General features: G+C 55.5%; 1 protein-coding gene across 1 annotated transcript in view; it reads left to right on the forward strand.

The window, feature by feature from the left end:
* Nucleotides 1-9,954, forward strand: part of HSPG2 (heparan sulfate proteoglycan 2) — a 104,826-nt gene that overhangs the window by 35,205 nt on the left and 59,667 nt on the right. Inside the window, exons 2-9 of the mRNA XM_023509765.1 lie at nucleotides 1,178-1,313; nucleotides 1,786-1,830; nucleotides 6,486-6,595; nucleotides 6,698-6,756; nucleotides 7,030-7,190; nucleotides 9,014-9,142; nucleotides 9,411-9,665; nucleotides 9,750-9,869. Coding sequence (XP_023365533.1) covers nucleotides 1,178-1,313; nucleotides 1,786-1,830; nucleotides 6,486-6,595; nucleotides 6,698-6,756; nucleotides 7,030-7,190; nucleotides 9,014-9,142; nucleotides 9,411-9,665; nucleotides 9,750-9,869 — 1,015 coding nt within the window. The remainder of the gene's footprint in view (nucleotides 1-1,177; nucleotides 1,314-1,785; nucleotides 1,831-6,485; nucleotides 6,596-6,697; nucleotides 6,757-7,029; nucleotides 7,191-9,013; nucleotides 9,143-9,410; nucleotides 9,666-9,749; nucleotides 9,870-9,954) is intronic.

Genomic DNA, 9,954 nt, shown 5'->3' on the forward strand with positions numbered 1-9,954 from the left:
CTGTCCATTTACACCTGTGCTTATAGGCTCAGTTCCCTTGGGCTCTACTGGCTCTACTTGTTAGCCTAGGTAAAACTCCTTTGGAAACATCTCAGTCTTGTCTAGGGGGAACAAGGCATTCACTGTTCACAACCACACCTGAAAAGGTGGGGGTGGGGTGCAATGGCTGCTCAAGTCTTTCTGCTCCAGCCTGTGCAGTGCAGGGCCCGAGGAGCTCATGCTGGGCTCAGTATCAGCCTGAGGTCACATGGACACCATGCCTGTCACCACTCAGCTCAGCTGCTGGCCTGTACTGCTGGCCATGTGGCCACAAGCACCAGAGTTAATTCTCCAGCATAGCAGAGGATGTGTCCTGTGGCCTAGAGACACTGAGGCAGGAAGAGGGGCCAAATGGCCTGGAAGAGCCACAAGAGAGGCAGCAACTTTTGTCAACTCACCCTCACTTTCTGTCTGAGTTTCTAACTGTGCGGATTGTGGCTACCTGTGTCCCTCATCTTTTCTGCCCCAGGTCGCTCCTTTACCTGCCTGTGTCTCCCAATCCAATTACTCATGCTCTGGGGGTTCCTTGCTTTCTCCAAAGGAAGAAGAGTCATTACTTACCAGAGTAATTTTATTGCTTGTTTTATTTGACGATTCATTCAGAATCTGCAGGGTTGGGCTCTGAGGCCTACAGGGCCTAATGGGACTTGGGGAAACTGAGTTAGAAACAGTGGTTCAAGCCAGGCATGGTGGCTCATGACTGTTATCCTAGTACTCTGGGAGGTAGAGGCAGGAGGACTGTGGGAGGTCAGGAGTTCTAGATCAGCCTGAGTAAGAGTGAGCCCCCATCTCTACTAAAAATAGAAAATTTAGCCAGACATTGCGGTGGGCACCTCTAGTCCCAGGTACTAGGAAAGCTGAGGCAAGAGGATTGCTTGAGTCCAAGAGTTTGAGGTTTCTGTGAGCTATGATGCCACAGCATTCTACCCAGGGCAACAAAGTGAGACTCTGTCTCAAAGGAAAAACAAACAAACAAACAAACATTAACAAACCAGTGGTTCAGCCCCAGCTTGGCTCTTAGCTAAACTAAGTCTAATTTAATTCAACTTTGGGGTGGGACTCTGGGTCCCCCTTGAAGGGCAGGGAAGGCTGTAAGGAGCTGGAGAGTATGACTCATTCAGCTCTATCATCCCTGCAGGTGACCCACGGGCTGAGGGCATATGACGGCTTGTCTCTGCCTGAGGACACAGAGCCCGTCGCAGCAGGCCGGATTGGCTGGAGCTATTCTTACCTCTCTGATGATGAGGACTTGCTGGCTGATGATGCCTCTGGAGGTGAGGTCTCCATTTTGGGAGTGCAGGGGTGAGGGGTGAGATCAGGAACGGGAACTCAGAGACGGCTCTTCCCCCTGGTCCCTAAAAGAGACCCCTTGAAGTTCACCTGGAATGATCAGGACTTACTGGCAAGGTGGTCGGCAATGCACAGTGCAGGACTGTTACCTACCCTCTATCCCACCTCCTCCTTGTCCTCACCTGGAGGCCTGACCCAGTCTGACCTGACCTACCACCCCTGCCATCAGACAGATAATTGATGTCCTGAAGTTCGGGGCCTTGGCCCACACCCTCTCTGATGGAGGTTTCCAAGCTGACTCTCACAGGCCAACCCTCCCTAAGCATAGGGGAAGAGAGTGACTGTGTTTTCACATCCTTTCCCTGTATGTGCCAGGGGCCCAGAACAGTGCCTGGCACCCGGTAAGTGCCCAACAAATATTTGTTGTTACTGAATATGTCTCTTTTTTGCTTATAGATGGCCTGGGCAGCGGGGATCCGGGCAGTGGGGACTTCCAAATGGGTAAGTTTCTGAGAGCACCACAGGTCCCTATCCTGTCCCTGGGAAAGCCCCAGAGCAGGTCTCCCAGCCACAAAGGCTCCACCTCTTGGACTGAGGGCCTTGAGGGCTTCCTGGGTCTGCCCTTGGGCACACTGCAAGGAGAAGGGAGGTTGAGTGACAGCTGTGTGAACTGCTTGGCAGGTCTCTGCAGGGTTGGGCATGGCCAGTCCTGTATTTGCGGGGGACTGAGAGCCAGCCAGCTGATCAGCTGTTGGGTGGTGCTTGCTGAGAGCCCTCCTTCGGGGAGCAGATCTGGGGACACCAGAGCAGAACAGGGACTCTGTGGAATAGAGCATTCAGGCAGGGTCAGAATGATCCTCACTCTGAACTTGGGAAAGGACTCTGCCTTAGAGTCACTTGCTGGGAAGCCAAGGGTTACTGGCTTGCAAGGGAAGGAGGTCTGGACTTTGTGGAGAGAATGGAGTAGGCCTTCATCATCCATGTGGTACCTAGACTGGCCCAACACTACTACAAGGAGCTTGTCCTTCCACCTTGGGATTCTGAGAAGGAAGTATGCTATGGCGAGACCCAGTATCTCTGAATGGTTCCCATTGGCCTCTCCAGGAGCCAACACCTGGGATGCTCAGGGCTGAGGATGGATCAGGTACTCAGCTCAGACTAACCACCAGGCAGCCCCATGGTTTCCAGTGCTTGCCCAAGCCAGGAAGCCTTGGGCAAGTCTGGCCTGAGCCTCTTCAGGAGTAGAACCACCTCCTTTTGACTCATGTGTCAGGGGCATCCAAATGCCAGAGGGTGGCATCCTAACTGGGGCAGTGCAGACAGGAGGGTCCCCAGGTGACCTGGCCCTGCCTGTGACCTTCCAGCCCCTGGGCTTGAGCTGTGCCTGAAGCTTTTCCACATGTAGGTCTCCGCAGTGTTTCAGGGTGTCTGGGATCTGGGTGGGGACAGGGGTGGGGGTGGCATAGGCCCCATGTGCATACATGCTATGTCCTAGAATGGCCTATGCTAATGTGTCCCTGGGAGCTGTGTCTTGCCAAGCCAGGCCTGCTGCTGAGGCCCCAGTGTGGTCTATCCTGTCCATTCAGAAATATCTATAGCCCCTCCCCTGGGCCTACCCACTGCAGCAGCTCTGCATACGCTGAGTGGTCCTTGCCAGCCCACTTGTCCTCCCTGCGAAGCATCTGTGAGGGCAGGAGAGGCCAGAGGGGAAAAGGGATGGGGGTTCCCAAGACCAAGACTGCCGCCTTTCCTTCGGAGTGGGCAGGGGTGGGGCCTAGACCCTCCAGGCCCAATCCCTGGCACTGGCCTGGGGCCCTTGAGGCAGGTCTAGGCAGCTGCGCTGAATCGCTGCTGAGGAAGTAGCAGTTGTGTCTCCCTGACTCCCAGGGTCACTGGTGCCCAAGTCAATCTTGCCCAAGGGTGGGACCCTCTGGGACCCTCCCTGTGCTGGCAAGCAAGGGTCATGCCCACCATGATGGGGCCATGCCTGGGCCCTGCCAACTCCAGACCCTGGAATCTAGCCCCTGAGATGCTGAGATGGCCCTTCCCTTTCCCTCAGGCCTGACTATGGCTCCCCAGCTCTTCTCTAGCCCTGCCTGTGTGCCGGCACCCCTCCCTGAGAGCTCTGGCTCTGCTCCCACTTCCAGGGCCCCTTCCCACCTCTCCTCCCCTGATTTCTTTCCATCTTCTGACCTCTCTTTCTGTCTCCTCTGTTCCTGTCTGTCTGTCCTCTTCTGACACCTGTCTGCATCTCCCCATCCCCGGGGCTCCTCACTGCTTTGGGCCTTCTCTCTTCCACCCTCTCTCTCTCTGCCTCGTCCCTCTGGCTCCCTCTGTCTTTCTCCCTCTCCCTCGGCTTTCCATCTCTGCCTGTCTCTCTCTGCCTTTCCCTCTCTCCCCTCTGCCTTGCCCTTCACCTTTGTCTCTACTTTTTCTCTTTCTCTCTTCCCTGCCCGCCCCCCTTCCCCGTCTTTGTCACTTTGTTCCTGTCTCTGTCTCTCTCCCTTTGTCTCTGCTTCTCCCTCTGGTTCTCTCCTCTCCTTGCTATCTCTGGCCCTCTCGCCTCTGTCTCTCTGTCTCCACTCTGCAGGCTCAGGGCCTCCTTCAGGTCACCCTGGCATGGCTGGCATGGTGGTCTTGGAGCCTGATGAAGAGTCTCCTCTCAGTAAGTGAACCAGGCCAAGCCAGGCCAGGTGGGAGTACTGTTCTCCATCCATTTCCCCCAATCTTCGCTTCTGGTTCTTTCCTCTCCTTTGTCCCTGTTCTCTTCTTCTCCAACCTGCACTTAGCTGGAATCACACAGGAGGCTCAGAGGTGCAGCTCTACAGAGCTGGTGGCCAGGCCAGCCCCTGTCCATGCTAGGACATAGCCAGGCCCCATCTGGGTTCATGGATCTAAGCCCAGCAGGCTGAGACTGTGGTGTTCTTCCCCATGGGTACTGGTGGAGATGGGAATAGCAACCCCTCCGGGAACAAGGCCCCAGGTCTGGAGGCAGCTTGTATCCACCTCAGGACAGGCTGATCCTGGCCTATCCCCAGGGCCCTAGATGGACTCAGGACTGGAGTTCAGGGACCTGGGTGTGGGGTAGTTCTGCTGAGTGGTGATGGACATCTGAAGTTGGTGGGGTAACCTGCTTCACGGGTAGCGGTGGCCAGATGTGCATCCCTTACCCCCCACCTTGGGTATAGAGCAGCTCTGTGGCCTCCCTGTCCTCTAGCCTCTGGCTCTAAGTGTGCTCTCCACATAAGGTCAGGAGGGAGAGGGTTGGCCAGCACAGGCCCTCAGAAGGCACTCCCCCCCCACCCCCTGCCCCAGCGGCAGCCTTGCCTTCTGCCCCAACCCTCAGGCACCAGCCACACAGTGGGAGATGGAGGGTGCTTGCCCTGACCTGCCCCTGGAGGGAGAAGGGAGTGGGGTCAGGCTGGAAGGCCAGCGCCCTTCCCAGGCCCTAGGAGAAAGGGGCTTTGTGGAGCTCCAGCTCCCTCCCCCAGGAGTGGGCACATTCCTGGGCAGAGGGCCGGTCCTGGCCTGCACTGGGCCATGGGGCTGAGGCCAGGGGCTGGGGCGGGGGGGTCTGTCAATGAGCCTCTGTGCCAGCTCACAAGGGGCCTCTGTGGCCGAGCTCATGGCCCCCACGCTCCGGCCCACGGGGCCCCACCCCCGGCACCCAGGAGCCCGGCCCAGGCCAATCCCTCTGGTTCAGCATGGGCAGCGCCAGGGCCTTTATTTGCTCTAGACACAGAGGGGCCCATGCACCTGTGGGCCTGATGGACTGAGAGCAAAGAGGAAGGAGGACAGGCCTGGCGGTCAGCACAGCCAGTGCCCCTCCCTGTTTTGCCACCTGCACCCCAGTTTTCAGATTTTCTGATTATTCAACCTGTACGTGTGACTCATTTGCTACTCATATAAATTCATATTTATAACATAGGAACTCATGAACATTATGAAATATAAGGGCTTGTATAAACTATATTGTATAGAGTAGGTGCTTAAGACACGATGGTTCCGTGTATATGCTCACACCAGTCTGATAGGAGTTCATTCACTTATCACTTATGAGGCACCTACTACGTGCCAGGTACTAGTCAAGCACCAGGGATACAGCGGGGAATGAGATCTCAGGTTTCCCCTTATCAGGCTATAGTCTGATGCTGGAGAGAGGATGGCAACAGCTTCCAGTTCCCAAACTTGCTCTGTGCCGGGACCTCTGAACACCTGGTCCCTGTAGGCAGCTTATCACGTGCCCCTTCTAGTGACCCAGTGTGGTAAAAGCAATTATTAGCCCCATTTTAAGGCCAGGTGCAGTATTTCACGCATGTAATCCTAGCACTCTAGCATAGGCTGAGGCAGGTGGATTGCTTGGCTCAAGAGTTTGAGACCAGCCTGAATAAGAGCAAGACTTTGTCTCTAAAAAAAATAGCTGGGCATTGTACTGGGCACCTATAGTCCCACCTACGTGGGAGGCTGAGGCAAGAGAATCACTTGATCCCCAAAGTTTGAGGTTGTTGTGAGCTATGATGATGCCATGGCACCCTATTGAGGGTGACAAAGTGAGACTCAAAAAAAAGAAATCTTTTACAGAAAAGGTAATGGAAACTCAGAGAGGTGAGGTCAGTGCCTGAGGCATAGCTTCAGAACTCCCAATTGTCACTGTGAGGAGTACCAGGCAGAATCAGCAACACAGGGTGGAAGTTGCTCTGCAGCGGGTGGGGGACAGAGGTGTGTGCACCCATCAGAGCTGTCTCTAGCCCAGCCTGGGCAGTCCAGGAAGTCTTCAAGGAGGTGGTGATTAGCAACTGGCCAGGGAAGGCTGGTGAAGCCTGTCCCTGTCACATGCAGGTAATCTCTGCGGGACCAGTCTCCTCTGAGCTTCCTCTGAGCTCCTGGGAATCACCTCTTCAGCATCATCACTTGGTTTCTGGGTCAGACCATTTTCCCTGTTACGTGAAGCTCTTTAGTCCTGTTGGGCCTTGGCTTTGACCCCCGGGCAGGCCTCCCAGAGCCACTGTGGTGTGCACTCCCCCAGGCAGTGCAGGCATAGCTGTGGGCAAGCAGGTGTCTGCCATTCCCCCATTTCCACCCATTGGTCCAGCTGCCTGAGGCCACCGTGAGCCAGGCTAAGCCCCTCACAATGCCACCCCCTCCCTTTTCCACAGTTTACTTCCGTGCCCTGGTAAATTTCACACGCTCCATTGAGTACAGCCCTCGGCTGGAGGATGCAGGATCCAGGGAGTTCCGAGAGGTGTCCGAGGCTGTGGTAGACACGGTGAGGTGAAAGGGGTTTGGGAAGCTCTCTGATGTGCCAGGGCGGGACTGGGCATGGGGGAACTGGTCATCTGGGAGCTGATGGTGCTCTGTCCCTCCCCAGCTGGAGTCGGAGTACTTGAAAATTCCCGGAGACCAGGTTGTCAGTGTGGTGTTCATCAAGTGAGAAAGGGCCCCCTGGGGCTGGTGAGGGACTGGGGGTGACCTGGAGGGTTCTGACAAGGATGAGGAAGATGCCTGGCACCAAGAGGGGAGAGAGGAAAGGCCTGATAGGATGAGTCACTATAGGTGGGAATTCAGGAATGCCTGGCAGGGGGACTATGTGGACCTTAATTTGTCCAGGTCCAGGGCCTGAGTATCAGGACAGGGGCCTAATGTAGGAGCTGACAGCACAAGTGTCTTTCCTACCCACTTCCCTGCCCACCCCATCCCTAGGGAGCTGGACAGCTGGGTCTTCGTGGAGCTGGATGTGGGCTCGGAAGGGAACGCGGATGGGGCTCAGATCCAGGATGTGCTGCACAAGGTCATCTCCAGCGGCTCCATTGCCTCCTACATCACCTCTCCCCAGGGATTCCAGTTTCGACGCCTGGGCACAGGTGAGCCTACCCTAAGGCCTGGGGTCACCTCCAGTTTCTCAGATTCACATGGGTCTCCTGTCAGTGTCTCTGCCATGGGTGAGCTCTCCTAACTTGGGCTTGCCTATCTTTATGAGATCTTGACTTGGGTAGAGCACAGACTGTTTTCCTCTAACACAGGCCCATTAGGCCCATCTTCTGCTCTTTCTCTGTAGACCTCAATACACTGACAATAGGTAATAATCCTTTCCTTCTTTAGCACTTTCAAATCCAAAACAGTTTCATGGTCAACTGTTTATTTAGCATTAACTATGTGCTCTGCTGAAGCCCTTATATCCAGCCTCCTGTGCACACGATTCCTATGAAGTAGATTTTATTCCCCCCTATTATTTTATTTTATTTTTTGGAGACAAGAGTCTTAGTCTGTTGCCCTTGGTAGAGTGCTGTGGCATCATAGCTTACAGCAATTTCAAACTCTTGGCCTCAAGTGATCCTCTTCCCTCAGCTTCCCAAGTAGCTGCGACTACAGGTGCCTGCCACAATGCCCAGATAGTTTTTCTTTCTTTCTTTTTTTTTTTAGTAGAGACGGAGGTCTTGCTCTTGCTCAGGTGGATCTTGAACTCCTGAGCTCAAGCAATTCACCCACCTTGGCCTCCCAGAGTGCTAGGATTACAGGTGTGAGCCACTGCACCCAGCCTTATTCCTCCTGTTTAAAAAATGAGAGAACTGAGCCCAAACAGGAAAATCTGGATTTGTTCAAATTCAGACAGGCAGATAATGGAAAAGCCAGGATTTTAAACCAAACTCTGTGTCTTTGCAAGTCTTATAAAACCTGGGAGGAGATGAGAAAAGATTGAGAAACTGAGGCTCAGAGAGATAAGGAAACCCACCCACCCCCAAAGTCACAAAGCTGTCAGGGGCAAAAGCCTGCCCTTTGTGCCCTGTGGTGGGGGGCCCAGGTTTCCTTTCACTGCACCCTATCTCCTGTTTTGACTCCCTGAGACTATTTTTTCCTCTAGGCCTAGCTCCTTTCTCATAGCTGTGGTTCTCAGCCCTATCTTCATCTCAGCTCTCTCTCTCTCTCTGGGAAGACCCTGACTCACTAGGACTGAGAATGGAACAAAGTCCTTCCCTCCCACCGAGTAGCCCAGTCAGGAAAAAATAGTGAAACATCCCTTCCTTTGCTCTGTGCATAAAACCTCAATTAATGCTCCCAAAGATCAGGCTTGCTCTTTTGGTGTCCTCAGGCCCAGATCTAAAGATTGCTAGGGGTCCAGCCCTCTTCTCCCACTTTTCAATGAGTCCTCTTCCCTAGGGGTGGGCCTTGCTCAGGCCCACAGCCCTCAGCTCCCAGCTCCGGTGGGACAGCTGCTGATCATACCTTCCTTTGCAGCACAGACCCCCCCACCCCCTCTGGCCGCTGTGGCGGTTGCCTTGACACCAGGTGAGAGTGTAAGCCAGGCCCAGGCCCAGCTGGGTTCCTAGCAAAGTCACTGGGTGGAGGAGAAAGAAGAGTCAGGGCAAGTGGCTGGGCACAGCCCACAAGCCACTCTTCTCTCCTCCATTGTCCCCGCTGGGCCAGGCTGTGGCCTGCATGTGTGTGGTGTAGTGGTTGCATGCATGTGGCACATCAGCTGTGACGGGGGGCCATTGCCACATGACCTGTGTCCCACGTGTGCAGTATGCTCACCAGGTGCTTTTTGCCCTCACTTGTCTGCCAGAAACCAGTGGTCTGACACGGGGCACCAAACCCACACCCGCCTTGTGGTGCCTTTGGTGTCCATCGTAGCTTCTAGCACTTCGCCCCTGCTATCCCTGACTCCCTTTAATCCCCCTCAACACAGTGGCCCAGGTCCCAAGGGTCTGCACTGAGGCCGAGTTTGCCTGCCATAGCTACAATGAGTGTATAGCCCTGGAGTATCGCTGTGACCGGCGCCCTGACTGCAGGGACATGTCTGATGAGCTCAACTGTGGTGAGGGGCTGTCCTGGGGCACAAGTGGTCTGTGGGTGCTAGGGGAGGGCCTGGGTCCTGTGCCTGAGTCTCAGAGTCCATCTGGGACTCTGAGAGTTTGGTGCAGACAGAGGGCAGGGACGCAGGAAAGGTGATGACAAGAGTAGTCTCGAGGAATACAGACATTGTTGAGGAATGACAGACAGTGGCCTTGAGGAATACAGGGAGTGTGGGTGAGGGGTGAGGAGGCACCCCTTCCTCCCAAACACCAGGTGGGCTCTGTCCACAGAAGAGCCAGTCCCGGAGTACAGACCCACGCCACCTGTCCTCGTGAAGACACCACCTTTACCACTTTGGACAGAAGCGACCACCACACAGCGGCCACTAGACACCCCCTCTCCCCAGCTTCTGCGGCCCGATCTAGGCAGGCCCCTGCCCTGTGGGCCTCAGGAGGCGGCCTGCCACAGCGGGCACTGCATCCCCAAAGACTACCTCTGTGACGGGCAGGAGGACTGCAAGGATGGCAGTGATGAGCTGGACTGTGGTACGCACAGCTGGGGTGCAGGTGGGTGCAGGGATGGGGAGCTGGGGCGGGAGGGCACTGCTGACACCTGCATGGTCTACCCAGGCCCCACCCCGCCCTGTGAGCCCAACGAGTTCCCCTGTGGAAATGGGCACTGTGCACTCAAGCTGTGGCGCTGCGATGGAGACTTTGACTGTGAGGACCGCACCGATGAGGCTGACTGCCGTGAGTGTCTGAGAGTCCATCTAGTGTCCCTGCCCTGCCCCGCCCCCTACGTGCCCTTGCTCCGCCCTGCCTCTCCTTTCTCCGC

Source organism: Otolemur garnettii, unplaced genomic scaffold (genome assembly GCF_000181295.1).
Source record: "Otolemur garnettii isolate 467f Iridium unplaced genomic scaffold, OtoGar3 scaffold00009, whole genome shotgun sequence".
Lineage (NCBI taxonomy): Eukaryota > Metazoa > Chordata > Mammalia > Primates > Galagidae > Otolemur > Otolemur garnettii.